The 23,717-nt window shown below is 34.1% G+C and overlaps 2 protein-coding genes across 3 annotated transcripts; both read left to right on the top strand.

The window, feature by feature from the left end:
- Positions 1 to 3,759: 3,759 nt before the first annotated feature.
- Positions 3,760 to 12,212, top strand: LOC122135874 (probable serine/threonine-protein kinase kinX). 2 transcript variants are annotated; one of them, XM_042716650.1, is made up of 7 exons: positions 3,760 to 4,110; positions 5,765 to 6,806; positions 8,983 to 9,054; positions 9,145 to 9,330; positions 10,025 to 10,145; positions 11,205 to 11,300; positions 11,448 to 12,212. In XM_042716650.1, the coding sequence occupies exons 1-3, from the start codon at positions 4,047 to 4,049 to the stop codon at positions 9,011 to 9,013; spliced, it is 1,137 nt and encodes a 378-aa protein (XP_042572584.1). In that variant the 5' UTR covers positions 3,760 to 4,046; the 3' UTR covers positions 9,014 to 9,054; positions 9,145 to 9,330; positions 10,025 to 10,145; positions 11,205 to 11,300; positions 11,448 to 12,212. The 2 variants fall into 2 exon arrangements, with proteins under 2 accessions (XP_042572584.1, XP_042572583.1); XM_042716649.1 differs by having other exon boundaries at positions 11,208 to 11,300; positions 11,448 to 12,211.
- An 879-nt stretch (positions 12,213 to 13,091) lies between these two features.
- Positions 13,092 to 21,581, top strand: LOC109079718 (5,6-dihydroxyindole-2-carboxylic acid oxidase-like). Its single transcript, XM_042716648.1, has 8 exons — positions 13,092 to 13,231; positions 14,858 to 15,213; positions 15,321 to 15,643; positions 16,840 to 17,044; positions 18,490 to 18,657; positions 18,816 to 18,995; positions 19,081 to 19,230; positions 21,024 to 21,581. Exons 2-8 carry the CDS (start codon positions 14,859 to 14,861, stop codon positions 21,221 to 21,223), a joined length of 1,581 nt encoding a protein of 526 aa, XP_042572582.1. The 5' UTR covers positions 13,092 to 13,231; position 14,858; the 3' UTR covers positions 21,224 to 21,581.
- Positions 21,582 to 23,717: the final 2,136 nt, after the last annotated feature.

Genomic DNA, 23,717 nt, shown 5'->3' with positions numbered 1-23,717 from the left:
GCAAACATGCTTACAAACACACAGCAAAATCAGTGTTTCTGTCGACTGGTAATGCTACGGTTACTGGCTCTCTCCTTTGATAAGTTTCCTAATGAAGGCTGTATAAATTTGAAGTTTCTCTCTGAATATTAATAACGCATATATCATTGGCGCTGTTGTTTCTGTTGCTTCCATGGAGCTGATTTACATATGAAAAATGGAAGCTTTCTGAAAACAGAATTTCTGAAGTTTTTGACCTAAAAAGATGCCCCAGATACCTCGAAATCCACATCAAACATGCTCCTCTCCCTCTCTTCCTCTCTCTCTGTTCCACATGTACACGCTCACTCGCAGGGACACAAGCACAGCCAACATTTTTAGGTACCATGACATCATCTCTGTCAGATTTTCAAAATAATTAGTTGCTTTCTTCATGGCTGGCATACGCTATAGTGAATCATTTTTTAGCTGAAGTTGTCATAATGATTCAAATGAGAGACTTTGATCACACCCTGTATTCACTAACGATTGGGGTGTTTAAACCAGTCATGATGTCTTTAACGATGTGTTTTTGATAGCATTTATGCTTTGAAAATTCCTGCAGCTACATAATCGTACTAGAACTATGCAAACCGTATTGTTCATGACTTTCACAGGGATTCTACTGTAAGAAGATGAATGTGATGAATAAACTATTTTGATCTCTGTCTGCAATTACGGTATTAGAAATGTGTGCAAGCCTACTCTCTCTGTATAACTCTCACTTTTGTGCATAGAGTGTCTTGCATACTGACATTAAGCTGTGAAGGCTAAAGGAGAGCCTGCACTTTGATATAAAAGTTAGATGCAGATGTCCTCCAAAAATCCCTTATGTTGTCATCATTTAGTGTAATGTTGTGGAAATAAAAGGTTCAGTTACGTACTATATAAGAAAAAAACTTATATTTTGATGAATATGTTTTTTTTAATTAATTTATTTTGTTTTTTTAAAAATGTTTTTTTTCTCTCTCTCCATGTTTCTGCATGTTGGTTGCACTAAAAGTTTTTCCAATATTAATAAACTGTGAAGCAGTTAAGCTGTATTTTTTTCTAAGAAATAAAAATTTAGGATTTTACATTAGCATTTAGCAGACACTTTTTATCCAAAGCAACTTACTTAAGAGGAACAAAAGCAATTCATCAAAGAACCAACCATATTTGTAATACACAATGCCAGGATTATTAGACAACTAGATTAGATTAGGTTAGATTAACAAAATTTGCTTTTCAATCATTTAATTCCTTTAATGAGGCTTTTCTTCATTATTTCTTAATGCTCTACCAAAAATAAATAAATAAATAAATAAATAAATAATCAATCATAGAAACTGTATCTGACTGTATGAATTGCATTTTTTTTTTACAAAACTTTTCAATAAATCAATAGATAAGACAAAAAAAATAGTGTCATGCATGGTCCCAAAAGCATTCCCTATGGCAGGGGTTCTCAAACCTCTCCATGAAGTACCCCCAACATTGCACATTTTGTATGTCTCCCTATATCTGACACACCCATTTCAGGTCTTGCAGTCTCCACTAATGAGCTGATGAGTTAAATGAAGTGTGATAATTGAGGGAGACATACAAAATGTGCAGGGCATGGGGTACTCCAGGTCAAGTCTGAGAACCACTGTCCTATGGCATTTTTTAATGGTGATCTCTTATCTCAGATCACACTGTCTGTGCGTATATGACAACATTTTCAAAAAGTGAGCAGCACAATAATGTTCCCTTTGAAACTGAAATAAAAGAATTGTTTATCCTTGTGAATTTCTAGGCCTCTAGCAAGTGTGTTTGTGTGTGTACGTTCAGCTCCCTCCTGTTGTATGAGTGTGTTTGGGTCTTGCGTTGCATGGCTCAGTAATCCCAGTGCAGTCACAAGCTAACAGTGTCTCTCTCCTGCCGGGATTTAGCGCACACAATGTGAGCGGCATGTGACTGCATTAGCATAGCTCACTGTCAGACTACACTGGTCTAATCTCTGTACAGTCACGAACCACAGCACCAACAAAGCCTAAGAGAATAATAAAGCAGGAGGAAACTCTCGAAAAAGAAGTATCTGTCCGCAGCGGTGGGTTACACATAGTTTTTGTTATTTTGGAAGCAACAAAACACTATTTTAATGCCCATTAAAAATTCCCTTGTGCCCTTGATAACATCATCGCTCTCACCAAGACCCATTGATTGGGGTCTGTCCTCTCTCACCTTATTCTATTTCCCTTTAGGAATACATTAAGCCTTCATAAAACTCTTTTATAAGAGCAGTTTTGTCATATGAGCGACGGAGCGAACGTTATCGGACACAAAGCGACTTTTATCAAAAACACTGTGTGTAAAAAGTGCAGGAACCAAACTTCTTACAAAAAAGTTAAGGTTCTCATGGCTGAGGCAATGTACCAGGAACTATGATGGTCATGTGAACTAGTTATGATGTGAATTACAAACTAATGACTGAAATCATGCCTGCTTTTGGGTCCCATTCAGAACAGTGAACTTCAGGCAAGAGCATTCCAGAAATTCTTTGATTTGAAGGAGTAAAGCCCAGCAGACCAAACGCATGAGGCGTTCAAGCTGCTGTTCATTAGTGAACAGAAGTTTTAGGTGCAAAAACTATTTTAATTAAATATCTGTCATTTTAATAACATAACAGAGCCAAAATTAGAAACTTTATTTATTGTAAAAGTGCCTGTAATCAGCTGTGAAAAAAGGCCTGTAGTGCATTCAGTTTTTAATCTTGATTTTCAGCATGATTAAATTGTTTCGGAATGAATGAATGCATAAACAAACAAACAAATAAATTAAATTTTCAATATATCTGAACTGATACTTTATACTATTTTTTAGCTATGATTCATAGCTATGATATAGGGTCAGTGCATCTAATGCAAACTGTTTTCACTAGAAATCACTTTTCTGATAAATGACAAAAATGTATCATAATACAGAACTATATTATTTAACACAAAATATAAAACTGACATAGTCACAGCCCTTGAGTAATACATGAAAAAGTCAATTCAATTTTGTAAGTTTATTTAATTTAATTTAGTTTAATTTAATTTAATTTAATTTAATTTAATTTAATTTAATTTAATTTAATTTAATTTAATTTAATTTAATTTAATTTAATTTATTTGTATGTTGTAAGTATGGTACCAAAAATATAATGGAAAGACAAAATAAAGGTAGAAAATAAATACATTTTGACCACATTTATGATCACAATGTCAAATGTTATTTTCTTGAACTTATGATCTTACACAATTTGTGTAAATGGACTACCTTTATGCATTGTAAAATAATGAGTAGCCACATTAGCATACAATGTAATTTATATAGGTTAACCAAAGAACAATAAACTGAGTACTTTCACACTACAATAGCAGTTTTGTTTACCCTCAATCAAAGTAAAAATGTTGAAGTTCCATAACAAAACTGTAGCACAAAACACAGTAGTCTAAGTCAAGACATGTCTGTCAATATAAATGTCAACATCTGATAGTAGGAATAACTTCCCTGTAGCGTAACACATACGATATGGGTTTGATTCGTAGGGAGCATGTATACTAATAAAACATATAAAGTCTTGAATTCACTGCTGTTTGCTTGGAATAAAAGTGTTTAGAAAATGAATTCATGTAAATGTTTGCCATCATATTTGCACACAGCGGTATCCTCATTGATGAGATCTCCATGATGATGTTCTCTCATTCTTGAATTGCCCTAATGTTCTGCCCTGATGAACTCACAGGCTGGCCTTAATTACTACATGAGTGAGATATGTCATCGTGGCTTGGTGCGATTCCCAACAAAATTCTGCAAAGCCTTGCGACTTTTCCAGGCGAGGGCAAATCCTTGTTGTTCCCAGTGCCAACTCAAAGAGAGATCGAGGATCCCAGTCCAGAGACCTCCGCTTTTGAGTTCAACACACCTGGAGCCAGCTAATTCCCTCATCCATCTCAAACACGTTAGAAAAAAAATAGACCCTACAAAAAGAAGGCAGTTTTGGACATCTGTGGTTTTCCACCATGGGACTGTGTTCTCATAATGGATTGTTAGTGATGTTGCTGTTTCATCTTTGCCAGGCACAAGGTATAGTAACATTTTCTTCAATGACACTGTGAAATTGTGCTTGAAAGCAGGTGTTAAGGAATCAGATTACAAAGTCTATATAAAGACTAGGAAAAGGATACTATATTACCCTTAGGACAAAACAGCTTAGTCTATGTTGAGTCAGCATTCGATTTCAGTATGTTTCACTGATTCATGGACTGCATCTAAGGTTGAAATCAATTTCTAAAGTGCTATCTGCATAATCAAATTTCCTGGTTATTTCCAAAGGCAGTTTGCTGATGATTGGCTTAAAACCCACTTTTCAGCATGTCAACCAGTTCTGAAACCAATAACAACTTCAAATCAGTTTGTCAAGGCAGAATGGTAACCACAGCACTGGCAGCCTCAGCTTGAGTTTGGCTGTAGTACAAACAAACTAATATCTCTATAGACCAGACTGAGATCCCATTAGCTTCTTCATTTCGGTTATAAAAGTGATTCAATTGCTATTTCCCAGCACTGCAACACCTTCATGCAAATCAACTGTGAGATCTCACATTTCATGGGAATTCACACTTTCCTTTGAAAATTACTGTGAAAACAAAGGCCTAAACAGAAGATGTCTTTTACAAAATATGTTACACAGAAAGTAAATATATAGTTTGGTACAGTAGTTTCTTGTTTATTAATTCAACTAATATTCTTTTCTTTCTTTTTTAAATATCTACTTTTTCTGTTTCCAAAGATAATTTGCACAAGTTTAATAAGTCTCAGCTTCTGACGATTCTTATGAGTATTTTCAGGCTCAGAGCTCAAAATGCACATAGAGTCACGATGTACAATCACTATTTTAAGAAACTGCAATATTAAAAGTGAAAACAACTGTTACCTTAGAGATAGTGTTAAGCTACTGTAAGTCTGACTGTCATCACAAATATAATTGGATCTTAACAGTATGATATTTGTTTTACAAGCTTGTTAAAGGCTTCAGATTTTAACTGTGGTCTCCAGTGACCCTGTGCACCATTCAGAACTTAACTTAGAATGGCTTAAAATTAATATTAACTGAGGTAGCAAAGACCATCAGAAAGTATTTATATATATTTATATATACTGTTATTTTTACATATATTTTTTTTTCAAGATATGCTTTAAATATTGGCTCGAGTTTAAAAACAAGCTGAAAGTCAAAATTATGAAAAAATATATTTTATTAATGCATGTTGTAGATCTTTTAGTGAGCTAATCCATGAGCATGTAAATTTGTCATAACAAATGTCATAACTCGATCTTCTGGTGATAATGAGTTCTCTCTGGGGATGTATGCAAAACATTTTAAATGCTTTAGTAAGCTTGCTCATGTCATAAACAAAAAAAAAAGTCCCAATTTCCTTTAGTACACTTAGTTTCTTTTTCGATAATCTGTTTACACTCGGATGCATGTCACAAAAGGAAGGAAAAGATATATTGATATTTATGTTTCATTGCAACTTTAAAAAGTAAGATAGAGATATAGATAGATAGATAGATAGATAGATAGATAGATAGATAGATAGATAGATAGATAGATAGGTGCTATTCAAACTCACAGACAGAATGATGTGATGTGACCCTGCTGCACTTTAGCAGCTTGACAAAGTTGACCTGGTCAATTTGCTCTAAAGTCTGAAGTTCTCTTCCCTGCTTTGCACAGATGATGCTCTCCCCTCCCCTGACCCCGAGCCAGCCCCACCAAGCCTGGATGATGTGATTGATGCAGTGAAGGCAGCATTTGAGCAGGCAGTACAGATCTCGACAACCGGCAAAGTACGCGAGGCCTTGGAGCAGGTCGAAGGTGAACTCTCACCACCGAAGACTCCAGAAGAGCAGTCTCCAGTGGTAGAGACCACAGTTGATTATATAACAGAAGTAGCAGCTAAAGAGGAGGCATTGGGGCTTACTGCAGGAGAACTTGATGCTCATTTGTTAGAATCAAGTGAACAGACATTTGAGGAACCAGCTCAAGAAGGTTTGACAAAAGATATTGAGCCTGCAGAGGAGATTCAAGGACTGAAACCTCAGGACGAATCATCAATTTCAGAGCCAGATGAGAAATCAGTTATAAAACCAGGAGAGTTGGTCCTTGAGGCAGTAGATTCAGTTCAGGAACCAGTTTTTCAAGACCCTGAGATTGCTGAAGTGGGTGAAGCAATGACTGAGGAAAGCCATGCAGATAAATCACCTGTCCAGATGTATCCTGATACACAAAAAGAAAAACAATCAGAAAGAGTAGCTGCAGAAATGCAAGTGGTTGACGATGCAGAAGAGCCAGAACAGGGATTAATTGAGAAGGAGGCTCAGTTGTCTGAGATGGAAGAGAAAACTGCAAAGGGGGAAATAGAGAAAGTAGAGGTGACGATAAGTAGGGGAAAAGTTAAACTAGAAGGACAACAAGAAGAAGAATCTGTGGAAAGGCAAGATACAGAATGGGATAAAGAATCAGAGCATAGTCAAGAGGAATGGCAGGCAGTAACAGCACAGATGGGTCCAGATGGTGGTGTATTTGGTATGGATGAAGTAGAACAGGAAGAGGAAGAACAGGAAGTAGCGAAGACTGAAGAAGGTGTGATTGAAGTTGAAGCAAGGAGAAAGGAGGTAGAGGCTGGATCTGAGGCACAGTTCCAGAAGGTTTCAAGAGAGAAGGAGGTTCATCCAACTGACAAAACAGTACTGGGAGAAAACTCAACAGGAACCAGGTAATGAACTTAAAATTAATGTGCATTTACCACCCAAGACAACTTCATACCAATAAAGGTTATAAATTTCAACCTCTAAATACTAAATGACACAATTTTTGCTTTCTGTTAGAGGCATAACATTTTCTAGACCAGTGTTGTACGCCACAGAAGCAAAATATTTAGTTAGCTATGGTTTCCCCAATTGTGATGATGTTTCTCGCTGCAAACCTAATGCAATTAGACTTTCACTGTCTGATCTTTGCACTTACAATAATACAGCAAAGGAACAAAGCTTCCTAAGGGCATCCCTTCAGTTTATAACAGCGAAAAGACTCATAACATGTATCTCTGGAGATGTCTGGCTCCTGGGTGCACTCTGAGTCATCTATCCACCATTAATTACACAGTCACACTGAAATATGCTGAAATACACTGCTCACTCAGGCTGTGCACGATGGGGATTTAGATGGTATTGTTTTATTTCAATTCTGGGCTGAATAGTTTGTAGAATTTTCCTAAACAGAACAGAACAGAACAGAACAGAACAGAATAGAATAGAATAGAATAGAATAGAATAGAGTGGCAAAACAGCAGTTGTTTTCTTTAATCAAAGGATAAGTATCTTTTGGGAGTATGGAGAATAATTAAGCCCACACAAACACCTGCAAACACTAATAATATCTCCTTCTACATGAGGAAAAGGTCACCAAAACAAATTTAAATAACTGAAAAACGAAATTTCCTGTCAGTGTCATTTTATAGCCTGATGTCAGTAGTCATATGTATTTGCACATAACATTTAAACATACATTTTACTATGTTTGGATATGTGCTGAACATACAATATGGCCATATTAACAGAATTTAGAGCATAAAAGTATTTATAAAAGTAAGTATTTATTACATCAGCTTTTTAAATCTTTATATTGTAAATGTAATAGTATTCATATGTATTTTTACATAACGTATTTATACATTATACAGTTTATGTATGTTTGTATATATACAGAAATATGCATATACACACTGACAATTACTGTATAAATATATTGGTTATAAATCCACCCCTGCCCAAAACTCGACAGTATGTACAGTATTAGACAGATAAATGTGATAAAAGTGATAAAAGTGACAATTCAGTTACATTGTATTTTTATCTATATATATATTTTATTATTATTATTATTATATTATATTGAATAAAAAATAAAAAATGCTAAAGTATAAATATAAGCACAAAGAGTGAGTGTGTGTGTGCGCATGTGTACACAAACACACACACTACACATTCATTTACATACTGTAAATTCAATATTCTATTAACCTAAAAGCATTCATAAACTTTTGTATGCCTCATGTACATATTATTCTGACAATATGTTTATAACATTTTGGAATCTGTACGAATATACAGAAATGTTTGTGTGTTAGAACCACACTCAGTGAGCAAATATCCTGTACTATATTGATTACTAATGAGATCATGTTGCATTTTAAGATCTGCCTAAACAAATGAGAGTGTGGTCTGTTTTGGTGTCTGTCCAAAGCTCCAGAGCCTAATTTCTAATGAACCACTGTCCTATATGTTTCTGTTCCTGTGACCTACATACAGAAACACATTCATCCTGCTGAAACTAAGATACCCCTAAATCTTAATTCCCACACAACATGGACTTTACCCTCCAATCCTCCTAAAAGCACTTCATGCTCCACTGAGTCAAATGGCCTCTGTCACAGTTGGTTGTAGTCAGATAAAGCAGACTTTCTTCATTTCTGTGCATGGGATAAATTTGTGTTTCAAATGTGCGTCTGTTATAATTGATTTAGTGATTTGAAGATGTTTTATGAAAGTTACAATTTCACTCAGGTCTTCATTAAAACCAGTCATTAGTTGCTTACCAATGTCTTTGGCCATTTAGGTCTGGGGGAAAATTTCCAACATCGTAGAAAATGGCTTCACATACAATATATAGCGAATAAAAGTAATCTTATCCACTGACAAACAAACATCTCTTTGCCAAAGCTTCTAGGAACCTATATTGTACTCTTTTATACCTAGTCGCTGTGTCTCACACATTTAAGTATATACTGTGAGAGCGTCATTTTAAATTCCATACGTATCCTCCAGCTCTCATCTCATCTTTCTTCTGCAATTTTCACCACTCTGTTAAATGTCTCCCCTATTTCACAACAGAGGTCACCGTGGATACTCAGGGACCAATTAAGCTGCAGGAGCCTGTTATTACGAAGTCAAAAGCAACAGGCGGTGAGACTTTTAATGACACAAATTCCCTGTCAAACCTTCAGTCGCCTGCTGTCTATTTGTAACACTATGAATGTGTGGAAACTTCTTCAGATTTTACAGGTAAAACACATGAGGCCAGTGATGTAAATGAGATTATCACCTCCAGAGACCCGAACAAGAACAATCAGGGTGTACCAGTGTTGATGAACACTGTTGAGGAGCTCCAACCAACACCAGTTCTCAAACTGAGGCTTGGAGATACTGATGCACCAGTGGAGGAACTTGTTGACTCTACACGTACGTATGTCAACTACATAAATATAATTTAAACACTCCATATTTAAATGTTAATTAAACAAACTTGCAAAAACTATTTTTGAAAACACATACAACCTCTCATCAATGTCGGTTTGATAGTCTGAGTACATCTTTCAGTAACATCTGGATATACAGTATGCTGAAACATGCTGTATTTGTATATGATATGATATGATATGATATGATATGATATGATATGATATGATATGATATAATATGATATAATACTATAGACTATTATAACTCCACCCCGACTGTAATTGAGCAATTTCAGAATTATTAATTTTTTAATCAAGATCGTTCTAGACCACAAGCCAATTGTTTATTGATTAAAACAACAGCAAAATCACCTAAATTAATGTTTTACTCAAAATAACTGCACTTGGACATTCTGATAACACAGTTGCAAAATCGCAAATGTTATAAAAATAACTAGAGAATAAAACAACATATTATTTAGTTGTTGCCAATCAGTATTTTCTTAAGGTCGAGCACCTGCCACTGACTATTTGTTTAAAAATATATATATATTTTTGAAGAGTTTTACTATTTTGTGCTCTATTTGTGGAAGGTGCCAGATGGTAGTCTCTACAGAGAGGCACACCTGCGCATTTCTCTTTTTTGATTTATTTAACTTTCTATATTTGACAGTACTTTCTCTTTCACGCTTCAGAGACCAAAGCCATAGGGCAGGAAACATGGAAGATAGGAGCCATAGCAGCAGCTTTCTTTCTCATTCTGCAAACTGCTGTCACCATTGTCTACATTCTGAAGTGCAGGCGAAAGGCAAATAGGTTTGTGTGTGCTTTGTAAGACTATAAGGAGTTTTGAAAGGAGAAGTGGTTATTGGAACAACTGCAATAACTGATGTGATATATATTTATATGTACAATATAGACATACATCTATACAGAGTGTTAAGAAGTACTTAACACACACACACAAATGATTTTTATTTTAGTGACCTATAGAACAAGATCCCTAAGACTCAAACCCACAAGTGAACTACAGGAACATTGGTTTAATGAGTTTTAATCCTTGTCTGATAGCTTTGAAGCCACCTATACCATTCAAACATTTGGGGTTGGTGAGATTTTTATTGTTTTTTTTTTAAAGATTCTCCAATGCTCACCAAGGCTACATTTATTTAATCAAAAAACAGTGAAACAGTAATATTCTGAAATATTATTACAATTTAAAATAGCTTTTTTTCTATTTCAACATATGTTGTAAGTGATCAATAGAAAGAAGAACAGCATTTATTGAAACAGAAATATTTTCTAACACTATAAATGCCCTTACTGTCATTTTATTAATTTAATGTGTCCCTGCTGAATAAAAAATATTTAAAAACAAATAAAAATAAATTATGTAATAATAATAATAATTATTATTATTATTATTTTTATTGACCCCAAACTTTTGAAGAGTAGTGTATATTTATGCTCCTAAAATTTTATGTAAATTTATTTTACTTTTATAACATACTTTTAGCAGATAAATGCAGTTAAAATTAATCAGTTGTCTTCTGGGAAAAAAATATTGATGACTTTCAGTACATTGCACTCATAGTCATAGTCAAACTGTTTTCCTACAAAATGCTCCCTACAGCATCGAAACAATGATATCTGAAAAGTGGGGGACACATTATAAGCCTTATTGTGACTCATGAATATTTTATGATGATATAAAGTTTGCACTGTGGGTGAGTGTGTGGGAGAATGGGTTGAATTGAGAGATTTCTAAGAATTATAATGATTGAATGAGAACGGTCCTCGCCCTAAAACCACCTGCCTATGGCTAATGATAGATTCTGATACTGAAAGATCTAAAGTTAATAATATGTTTGTTAGCAGCAGTGTGGCCTCAAAGAACCTGTGTGCTGGAGAAAACGGAGGCATAGAATGTGATGCAAACAACACAGATACCACCATTCCAATCGATGAACAGTGAGTATATATGATCACACACATACTCACCCTGATTATAAGAAACATAAACACACACACACACACACACACACACACACACACACACACACACACACACACACACACACACACATATGCATCGTGACTGATTGTTTGTGCTTACAGAACTGCTGTAGACGACCTTCCAGAGTACTCAGAGGTCCAGCAAGAGGACGTCGCTATGACAACTATCCAACTGGATTCCACAGAGGAGAATTCGTCCTATGACCCCAGAACCTCTGTTGTTTAGCATTGCTGACCTTAAGGAGAATGGGTGTAGATGTGCAAGTGTGTGTGTAAATGACTGAGTGTCTGACTGTGTGGAATTGTGTGTGTGTGTCTATATGTGTATCGAATGATCTGGTTATCCTTGACAGCAAATGTCACTCTAGTGTTATTCTTCATACAGTAAAACGACCTGTTATCTGTGGAAAATGCAGAGTACATATCATTTTTAGGCTGGATTCTTGTTTAAAATATCTAAAGATTCTGGGAAAAAGATGAATGTACTTGAAAAGCAAAACTGCATAAAATATTAAGGCTTGTTTTCAGAGAATATATTTAAAATTTAGTTTTTACTGAGTTTTTTTCTTGTTTAAAACATCTATAACATTTAACATGGTTTATGCTTAAAATGAATAAACAAACTAACTATTTGCTATTTTGCAAACTATTTGCACTATTTTCCCTTGCTTTTCAAGTATATGTATCTTGTTTTAAAGATGTTTGGTTATTTTTCTGAAAAACAAGACTAAATGCTTTTGAACAAATGTATTGTCCCACACTCTGAGTTAAATATTAATTTCCATCCATTTGGATTATACAGTTTTAACAACAACAACAACAACAACAACAACAACAAATGGGTTTAATGTGATACATAAATTAAATGAAGGAAACAAGTAAGATTTATTTTATTATTATTTAGAAAGTTTATTTTGAATTATTTGGAAATACATTTTAGTTAAATCATAAAAATCATGAAATCATATTTTCAAAATGCTCAAATTGCTTAGGATCTGCATAAATCTGTTAATTGTGAAAACACTTAGTATGAACATAGTTAAAATATGCTAACTCTGGAACAATCAATATAGTTAAAATGTATGAGACAGACACAAATTTGATTTATTAATGATAAATATGTAAAACTAGTTATTGTGCATTTAAAACACGTTCAGTTTATTTTTTGTTTCTTGATTCATTAATGTATAACTGGCAAATGGGGATCACATTAATTTATAAAACGGATATAAATATGGATGGAAATTTAATATACAATTCAAATACATAGGCCTTAATCATTTTTGGATTTTGATTTTGTACTGTTTTGTATTGATGAAGCAGAACAATATTTACAATACACATACATTTATTGCATTTAACAATTTCCATTTACTTGTAAATGTATATCCAATTTTATAGAAAAAAACAAAACTTGTTTATGTTTGGGATATGTACTAATTGAAATTTAAAGAGTTCAAAATAAAAACAATTGAAATGTCTTTCTGTTTCCTGCATAATCCTTTAATAACAGACTTGAGACACGTGTCTTTTCTTTAATAAATGGTTTGTTTCTGTCCATTATTTTGGCTGTTATGAAAACAAAGACCACTGATCTATCAGACCTTTGAAAAGGTCAAACCAGCAGACGCAAATGAAGAGCCACTTTCACTGAAGAGAAAAGAAAGTTGTAGGCTGTATTTTACCCTTTCTCTCTCTCTCTCTCTCATCTCCCTCTCTCTACTGGCTGCTGATCACGGGATGGAGGGATCAGAGAGATGAGTGCAGTCAGGAGGTGTGTAAGTATAAAAGAGTTGGCCAGGGGGCAGCACAGGGGGGCACTACAGTACAGGAGAAAGACAGAGTGTGTGAGAGTGGGGCAGAAAAGAGAGAACGGATGATATAAGGTACATACTTTAATTTGATCTTTCTTTAGTTGTATCGTTTTATTTACTCTTTTTTTAATCATTGTTTGAAGACTGACTTTGTGGCCCACTAGGGCATGCCATAGATGAATTGTTGTTTGATAAATCATTTCAGAATTTATGATGAGCATAGATACAGGATCTTTTGCCATCATAAGAGTCAAGATGACAAATCAATAAAGGAAATAATTTATTTTATTTTTGTAAGAACCATTAATACAATCCATGCGTGGGGGTTTGCTCTTAGGACATAACTAGTCAGCAAGTTAGACAGTCTGACGTGGTGAAGTTGGAACAGACTATATCCTATATAGGCTGCTATACAACGGCAAGCCTATTCTACTGAAAAAAAAAATACAATATTAAAGAGAAAGAGAGAGAAAACAATCTGTTGCTTTCCATTGTTTCTCTTTGACAGGGTAATACATTTCTTACATTTTTCAGATCGTCTGCTGTAGGAATGGATCTTACTGGGCACACCTTTTTTCTCTCTCTTTTTCACTAACAGTTAGAACCAGAGTGATTCTCATTTCCCTGAACCAAATTATAACACTAAATGGTGAAGGAATGCTCTCAATTCATGCTTACTTTTTCCTGTTTAACTGCAAAATAAAAAAAATATATATATGCAAAGAAATTAATAATAAAAATAAATAAATATTTTTAAAAAATTATACGTAAAACATAAAACGTTTTCCCAACAAGATAAGAAAAATAAAGAACTCAAATGAGTAAATTATTAATTAAAGATACATATTCTGCAAATGATTCTTAATATGTTTTCCAATTTTTTTTTCAACTGCTTACACACAAAATCTTTACCTGTCACACAATTTCTGAAACCTGGCACTCAAACACCAGAACCACACACTGAATCTTCAAAACCATACAATAATTTTTGGCCTTAGACTCAGTTTTCAATTTCATAAAAAACTTTAACACACAATTCTTTATGTAACACAAAAAAATTACAGGAACTAGTATTATAGCAAAAGTGTTTGCAAATGTTTGCTTTTGTGATGTGTTTGGGATATTTTGAATGCAGTGCTTCATTTTGCATTCTGTGTGTGCAATTCTTAGATTTATGTGTAAAGTTAAAAAAAAGAGGCAAAGTTTTGAAAATGTTTGTAAGCAGTCCAAAAAAAAAAAAAAACTAATGCATTTATTTAGTTATCTGATGTGTAGATACCATATATCTTTTCATGGAAAAGAGACAAAAATACTTTTTGTATACAAATAAAAAGGGTTTTTAAAGTGTTCTAATTGAATAGTTTGCTGATATTACAAGTATAAACTGCATGAATGACTAAAAAGCTGATTATCATGATTGATAGATACTGACCATGTTAACTTAAGTTTCACAATCTATGCACTTTTGGAGAGATATTTTAACATACCAATATATTTTACTCAACCTTATGCTGCTCCAAACCCATATGATTTTCATTCTGCCTGGCATCTGTTCTACAGATGAATCAAAGTTATACAAGTTTATAATAACATGCGGTTGAATAAATGATGACAGTCAATGATGAAATTGTCATTTTTGGGTGATCTATCCCTTTTAGCATATTTTAATGCATGTGGGGCCAATATATGCCTTTCCAGGATGTGGAAGAGTGTGTGTTTAGCGCTAATGTGCGTTGTGCTGACACACGCTCAGTTCCCACGTCAGTGTGTGACACCAGAAGGTCTCCGGAGTGGCACCTGCTGCCCATCACCTACTGGACTGCCCAATGATGAGTGCGGATCCAGTACTGGGAGAGGTCAATGTGTGTCAATTGCTGCTGACCGCCGCCCACACGGGCCTCAGTATCCTCACGATGGGCGGGATGATAGAGAACGATGGCCACTGAGGTTCTTCAACAGGACCTGCCAGTGTAACGGAAACTTCAGTGGATTTAATTGTTGGCGATGCCGACATGGCCTGACAGGGCCAAACTGTGATCAAAGAGCCACCGTGGGTGAGGACAGAAATACACACAATACAGATATGTACTGGAAATCCATACAATATGTGATGTTTGTGTGCTTTGATTTCTGTTTCATCTGGGTCTGTGTGTGTTCTCAGTGCGTCGTAACGTTATGCAGATGTCTACAGATGAGAAAAGAGCCTTTGTGAATGCTCTGGACCAGGCTAAAAGAACCGTCCATCCTGACCTGGTCATCTGTACCCGTCGCTATCAGGAGATTTTTGGCCCTGATGGAGCAAGTGTACAGTGTGAGAACATCACCATTTATAATTACTTTGTCTGGACCCACTACTATTCGGTCAGTAAGACTTACATGGGTCCAGGCCAGCAGAGCTTCGGAGGTGTGGATTTCTCTCACGAAGGACCGGGATTTGTCACTTGGCACCGGTATCACCTGTTGCAACTGGAGAGAGACATGCAGGTGACCCAAAACAGATAATGATAATTATACAGCAGGAAACAGAAATACAAAACCTGTTAAATAATGTCAAGTGATTCCAAAACCGTATGACTTACTTGTTTTGTCAAACACAGAGGGAGATAAAGATAAAGAATGCATTGGTTGCTCTTTTCCAGGCAAATGTAATGAATGGGGACTGGAGCTTCCAATCTTCAAAAAAAAAAAAAAAAAAAAAAATCATAAAAATTGTTCATATGACTCATACCTTATAAGACAAGTTTTCTGAAGTCATACAGTAGTTTGTTTGTCAGGCAAAATGGTAGATTTGGCATTATGATTGGTCAATCAAACTCCCAGCGAAGGGAAGAAATATAAATATATTATTTATTATGCATATATATATATATAATATATATATGTATATATATATATATATATATATATATATATATATATCATATACAGGTATATGAGCTATCTGATATAGGCTTCCATACTAATAGAAAGATTTCCCTAAAAAATGAAATATATATCCTTCCAAATCATACATGTAAAAAATAACAAAATTTTCATTTTTGGGGAAATCATTCTTTTAGTATGACTCCCATCTCTGCCACATAAGGAAAAAAAGTCATGCTTTGGTACATCATATGTCATAAAAGTTATAATTCTGACATGCAAAAAAATTGAAAGTATGACATAATTATTACATAATTATGACAGAAAGTTTAAATTATGACAAAAAGTCAAAATTGTTCGATATTTTGTCATTATTGTCATTATTTTGACATTGAGTATCTAATAATTTTGACTTTTTATCTCCCAAACTATCTCATAATTTCAACTTAATTATAATTATGATTGACTAATTGACAACTTTTTTTTATTTGGCTGAAATTTGTTTTATTCATTTAATTTATTCATTTTATTTTTAATCCAAAAGAAATAAACAAATATACTAAGAATCAATCTTCGTGGGAACTAAGAGGATGTATCTTGAATTAAATTAAATGAAATCTTTTTATCTTATTTTTCCTTTTTCATTGTTTTAAGCATAATCCTCTAAAGTTTTGTTAGATGTATGCTTTATTCAGGAAAAATCAATTTGGCAAGTCTTATTATCTTGTGCAGTGAGCAGAAATACCAACTATTCCCCATTGATAGAAGGATCGGCTAATGGGACATGTTGGGATATGCGTGTGTGTGTGTGTGCACAGGACATGCTGGGGGACCCGTCGTTTGCCCTGCCATACTGGAACTTTGCAATAGGAGGCAGCAAGTGTGATATCTGCACTGATGACCTGCTGGGAGCCAGAAGCAGCTTTGACACCAATGGCATCAGTTCCAACTCTGTGTTCTCTCAGTGGAGAGTCATCTGTGAGAGTGTGGAGGAGTATGAGACACTGGGGACCATCTGCAACAGTACGACACACTCACACAACATACCAATAACACACTGCCTCTCTATACACCACACAAACACATACACACAGAATACTGCAAAAACACACGTCTAATTTTGTGTCCTCTCCCTGGTGGGAGATCTGTGAGAGTGTGGGGGAGTGTGAGACATTGGAGACCATCTGTAACACTAAGACACACACACACACACACACACTCCCATGCATGCATTCCAAGACCTAAGACTGCTCACATGCTGTTTGAACTAATCCTTTGAGGCATTTCGAGAGCTCAGAAGAAAGATCAAACCTTATATGGGCAAAACGATTAGGATCATGTGATTGTATTTGCAAGTGACTCACGATTGCAGACAAAGTAAATAGTATTACATTCAATCTTATGATGCTTCTTTCTCACAGTCGGCAGGACCTCATAAAGAGATTTGGTTCATGGGTCAAAAACAAATGACAAATTGTGATTAAAAAAAAAACTAGGTATTCATTTTGATTTCATAGGGTTATAAAAAAAACTTACAAACTTTAAATTTACAAACTTTAAATTAATTGACTCTAAAAATATAATGTGGTGTAACCATGAAGTAAAAAGTTATAATTATTTTCCTTACACCATGAATACGTGTGTTTATACTGGTATTACTGTAAGTGTTCAAATTTTGTTGTGTGTTTTTGTCATTTCTAGTAGCTTTTTTATGTTTCTCTATACAGTTTTTAATCAGTTCTATATAACTGTGCTATTTTTTTTTAATTTTATTTCATTTTTAGGTTTAATTATTTCAGTACATCAAGTTACTGAAACTAAATTAAAATGAAAAATGTTGCCTTGGCAACTAGCTAAGATAAATAGATTTTCTATTTTATTATTATTATTATTTTTTTTTTAAAATTTAATAAACATTTATTTTATTTTATGTTACAAATATTTTTTTTTTTTTTTGGGGGGGGGGGGGCAGTATTAATTAACTATAATTTTATATATATATTATATATATATATAGATATATATATATATATATATATAATGCAATGCAGCATTGTTTAGCTATATATATACTGTGTGTGTATATATATATATATATATATATATAAATCTATTATATATATATACTGGTATATATATCTATATATATATATATATATATATATATATATATATATATATATATATATATATATATATATATATATATATATAAATATTTTAATTCTAAATAAACATAATTTTTACAATTTTTATTAATTAATAAATTATAAACATCATCAAGTTTTGATGGAGTCACACTACATGACACGATTTTACATCCTAAACAAATCTTAACATAAAAAGGTTATGTGATATTTCATGAGACATATTGCCCTTGACACACAGTACTGATGGTCTTTAATGAAGGTCTTTAATAATCAAAAGTTATCAAAGTTATTTACCTTCTCTGACTGGTGTGTATTCAGGTACAGAGACAAGTCCAATCAGAAGGAACCCTGCTGGTAATGTGGCTCGACCCATGGTTCAAAGATTACCAGAATCACAGGACATCCTTGACTGTCTAGAGCTGAACACTTTTGACACGCCACCATATTACTCGACTTCTTCTCAGAGCTTCAGGAACACTATTGAGGGTATGATTCACCCACAACTGCAGATAAAACTACTTTTTAAAAAAGTTTTTTGAAAAATGTTTGAAGCCACAGCCAAAGAGACTAGCACACCAAACAACCACCTGCATAAACTCCTAAAAGCGAGGAGACTTTTAATTGGTGTTCTTGTGTGTCACTAGGTTACAGTGCTCCCCAGGGAAACTATGACCCAGTAGTGAGGAGTCTGCACAACCTGGCTCATTTGTTTCTCAACGGCACAGGTGGACAGACTCACCTGTCACCAAACGACCCCATCTTTGTCCTGCTTCACACATTCACTGATGCCATCTTTGATGAATGGCTTCAGAGACACACTGCTGGTGAACACACACACACACATAATGTACATACATACAGTTTCATCTTTCAGCTGTATTCTAACTAGTGTTCTCTGTACTTATGCAGCAGGCACAGTGGTCTACCCTGAGGAAAACGCTCCAATTGGGCACAACAGAGAGTTCAATATGGTTCCTTTTTGGCCACCAGTCAGAAATGCTGAAATGTTTGTCACCGCCCCAGAAAACCTGGGCTACACCTATGAGGTTCAGTGGCCAAGTGAGTAACACAGCAAAAAATACATACATACATCAATAAAAAAATACACTTCAGAAAAATAGTCTGTCATAGATAGTAACTACAGTAACACTTCAGCTACTACTATAAACTAATATGGAAACAAGATAAACTTAAGGACTGAGGTAATCAATAATGACTGAATAACATTGTCCTCATTACAAACTAATAGCTAACAAATTATAAAGAATTACCAATTAATTACTAATCTCAGCATTACCATCTGTCCGAGATTAAGAGCAATTGCCTTTTTTCTCTCATTGCATTCATCAAGTGTGAGTAACACTTCAAGAACTATTAGTGATCTGGACCAGTATTTTAAAGAGGAAAAAAGGTTTCTTCTCTTTAAAATAATGGTTCAGATCATTTGTAGTCCATACAGAGTGACTTGGTAACATTTAAATAATTACTATGCATTGTATGACCATATTAAGAATAAAAAAAGACAATTTATTATGTCTCCGACAAGTTGATGTTGTGATTAGTAATTAATTGGTAATTCTTTATAATTTTGCATCATTAATTATTAGTTCGTAATGAGGCCGTTCTCACTCAGTAATTACAGATTACCTAGAACTCTCAGAGCTGATTTGACTATTATTTACTGATAAGTTATACTTGTTCTATATTAGATTATAGTAGCAGCAAAAGTGTTAATGTAGAACTACTCATTAATCCTGCATTGTTACCTATTAATTATTGACTAGCCTATTCTGAAGTATTCTCTCTGGAATGCTTTATTAGTATAACTTATCTGAACTTAAAGTTGCTTAATTGAAGGAATAGTTCTCCCAAAAATGAAGACTGTCATCATTTACTCTCATCTTTTTTCTGCTGCATAACACAAAAGTAGATCATTTAATTAATAGCCAGCTGTGTGAATTGAGTCTAATGGAATTGACTCACTTCAACACTTAATGAGGTACCCAAAAGTGCAAACAAACGCTGATGATTTTTCAAGTGCTCTGTTCAGTTTAAATCATTTTTAACAGTAAAATTGCTGCAGGAGCCATCGATCTGTTGTGTGCAGTTCAGTAAGTGGAAGAAATGTTCACCTGCTTCTTCTGCCAGTGTCTGATCTTCCCACTCTTCATTTACATTGGTCTTTTTATAAATGAATTCTCTGGATATTTAACACATAATTACATTATAGACTGTTGTGAAGACATGTAGGGCAAGTGCAAATGAGTGGCGTATAAGCCAAGCTATTAGGCTAATTGGGTATCTGTATGCTATGCTAGTACGAAAGCTAACAAAGACACTGATGGTCATTATAACATAGTCATTGGCGATTGTTAACTTGTTTTGCCGAATTAGTGGCTAATTTATATGAATTTGTATGATCTCATTCATAAGTTTTAGTACACTCTGCATACTCCCCATTAGCGATTCGGTTTAGTGATGGACCTTAATGTTGTTGTTTTTTAATATAAAAAACATGAATTTTCTTATGAATTGCATTATGTGGTTTCATAATAAATCACTACCTTGTTATGCTTTCTCATGAGATTGGGTTGGATTTTGTAAGAATCATGCTAAAAGAAGTACCCATTAAAAGTTTTTGAGCCATTGGGATCTCATTTTTAGTTTAAAGAAAGTTGGCAAACCATAGAAAGAAGCATTTCTGCCACCTACTGGACTGGAGTGTGAAGTGCACACAGGAGAGCAATGGGGCCACCTCAATCATAGTGTACAAATAAAAATTACTGTTGACCTTTATAGATTTGTGGTTTGATTTATATAAAAAGGAAATCTCTCTCTTTCTCCCTTGCCAGCTCGGTCATTCACTATTTCAGAGATCATCACCATAGCCATTGTTGCCGTGGTGCTTGTTGTGGTTGTGGTTGGCGGAGTCATCGTGTGTGCTGTTCGGGCACGTTCTTACCGCTCAGCTGAGGGCCTGGAGCCACTGCTAGGGGAACAGTTCAGGCGTTACTCAGAGGATGAGCGGCATGCTTCTCAATCTGTGGTGTGATTGAAAAAAAAAAGAAAAAAAAAACCCACATCTTAAATGTTTTTTTTTTGTTGCACTGTGCATCCACACTCTGGCCTACTGAAGGACTCTGAATTATGAATTATTAGCATTCAAAAGCATTGTAAATGACACATTTTGCTGACACAGGGGCTTAATTTATGACTATTTATTATCAGATTTTTCATGTCCAGCAAGAAACTGAGAATACAGTCATATGTGCCTATAAAACACATTTCATGTCTCATTTTAAATTGATGCACTGCTTTTAATGAATGCCCTATGAACACATGACTTAAGTTTATTGTACAGTGTGACCTATTTTATATTCCTCTGATATATATAAAACTTTCAAAATTCATTATGGTTTGATTTTTGTGTACTTTCAATTTTATTTAACAATGCAGACGATTTAGCAGCAACTGCAAAAAAAAGAAAAGAAAAAAAAAGACATTTCAAAGTTTCAGCATGCATGGATATTACAAAATAAAAATTTAAGTAAATTGTATATATATACTGTATTAATTTATTATATATAATATACTAAATTGTTTTCCAAGAAAAAACTCCATCCTGGTTGCTGTAAACCAACCTGGTCGCCATAAATTGAAAATAATGTCCCCGATATTGTCCATTCACAGACATATGACATGGTTCATGTAATGCCATAATAGTGTCATGATTAATAATCATAATCCATCAGAACAAGTGTCCAGAATAAAAAGTGTCTTATGGTAAAATAAAGTGGGACAACAGCCAGACCCTCACAAATAATTTACCTTTTTTTTTTTTTTTTTTTTTTACAAAACATACTTTTCTGTAATTATCATTAAATAATTAAAATAATAATTAAGAACTAGTTTGTGTGTGTGTGTGTATTCTGTATAGATTCTGTGAGCATTAATTTCATTTAATTTGCCAGAGATGAATTGGATGTTAAAGCATGATTGTTTCCACTGTGATGCATGATTGTGATGCAAATGAAATTATTTGGAATGACAACTACCCTTGTGGCATCTATTAACATTTGATTTTCTGCTATTTAAAGGGCAATCAATCATGAAACATATTCATCCCACTTCCCCCTGTGTCACCCTATTTACAAAGAAATAACACATAAAATAAAGTATTTTGCTGACCTTTTTCATCTCTAGGGAGTGGCAATAATGACTAATTCAGCAAGCCATATCATGTCATGCATGCCACTGCTACTTAGTCAAATCCTGAGACAAGAAAGGAAGAACTTCACTGTACTTAATGGGTACATTTAGCAAAACCTGGCAGTTTCAGCCATATTACAGTATCACAGGTTTTCAGATCCCATCCCATCTTTTTAAACCCTCATCAGGTCCCTCTGCACTGCTGCCCCCTAGTGGTCCAAAAAGAACTGCATGTTAAATCTTAAATGTTCATTTAGTTTAGGGGTGCCGAGTCCTATTCCGGCAAATCTCTGATCTCACAAGATTCCGTTCCAAACCTTATCATACACACCTGAATAATCTACTTAAGATGTAGTGATTACAGAAAAGTGTACTGAAGCAGAGTTGGAACGGAACTTTGCAGGATGGTATCTCTAGATCTGAATTGAGCACCTCTGCTTGAAACAATTTGGTACATTTTATCCATCAGAAGATATCTTCAACCCTCATCTTGTTGAACCCTCATCTAAACTTAATGATTATTTTATAATTGGACAATTCTGAAAACAAAAGTAAAAGAACACGATTGAAAAGATTTAAATAAAAATATTGCACATTTAAATTGTTTTAATTTTTTTTTTAAATAGCACAATTGCTGACAATTTTTTGTAAAACTATTTTGTGTAAAAGGTGAGCAAAGAAGAAAGGACAAGCACAGATCTTACTTTTCTTTTTGAAAATGCTTTATTAAACTACCTCTATAAATACAATGTCAAAAAAGCTTTAAACAAACAATGCGAAAAAGAAAACAGTTCTAAGTAGATCTAAAAAAAAAGAAGATAAGAATATTTTGGCAATAACATTCTACATTATCTAACTGTCCTCTGCCGAGGTCAACTTGTCTTGTTCATTTGTCTTTTAGTAACAAGAAACAAAGTCTAAAAATGGATGGAGAAAAGATAGATGTGTGTGTTGTTTATTTTATGATTTGATTGGAAAGGAAGGAATTTTTTGAATGTGTGTGTGTTTTTTTTTTTGGGGTATTTATTTAATACTGGAATGGCAACTGCCACATTTATATATCCACACATTTGCATTAGCTTTAGCAAAAAAAGAACAAAAAAAAAGATGTTTTTGTTGTTAAACTTCTCTAAACCACATATAAGGAGATGGAAATATCTTCTTAAAATATATTATAGCATTTCCTCTTACTTCATTAACAAAAACATTGTACTGTATATATTAAATATATCCTGACTGCTTCTCTCATAATAAAAGATTAGATAACAGACAGAGAAAAACTACTGGGGATGGTTCACTTTTCTCAAAAACACACAGATATGCCATTTCCGAGAGAG

Source organism: Cyprinus carpio, chromosome B1, assembly GCF_018340385.1.
Source record: "Cyprinus carpio isolate SPL01 chromosome B1, ASM1834038v1, whole genome shotgun sequence".
In the NCBI taxonomy this organism is placed as follows: Eukaryota; Metazoa; Chordata; class Actinopteri; order Cypriniformes; family Cyprinidae; genus Cyprinus; species Cyprinus carpio.
This window is presented reverse-complemented; position numbering and strand designations above follow the sequence as displayed.

Excerpts from the sequence above, each read along its gene's own strand:
- LOC109079718 (XM_042716648.1), top strand. The coding sequence starts at position 14,859 with ATGTGGAAGAGTGTGTGTTTAGCGCTAATGTGCGTTGTGCTGACACAC. Across the intron at positions 15,214-15,320 it reads TGATCAAAGAGCCACCGTGG|TGCGTCGTAACGTTATGCAG; the intron begins GTGAGGACAGAA and ends GTGTGTTCTCAG. Across the intron at positions 19,231-21,023 it reads CTATGAGGTTCAGTGGCCAA|CTCGGTCATTCACTATTTCA; the intron begins GTGAGTAACACA and ends CTCCCTTGCCAG.
- LOC122135874 (XM_042716650.1), top strand. The coding sequence starts at position 4,047 with ATGGGACTGTGTTCTCATAATGGATTGTTAGTGATGTTGCTGTTTCAT. Across the intron at positions 4,111-5,764 it reads TCATCTTTGCCAGGCACAAG|ATGATGCTCTCCCCTCCCCT; the intron begins GTATAGTAACAT and ends TGCTTTGCACAG. Across the intron at positions 6,807-8,982 it reads GAAAACTCAACAGGAACCAG|AGGTCACCGTGGATACTCAG; the intron begins GTAATGAACTTA and ends ATTTCACAACAG.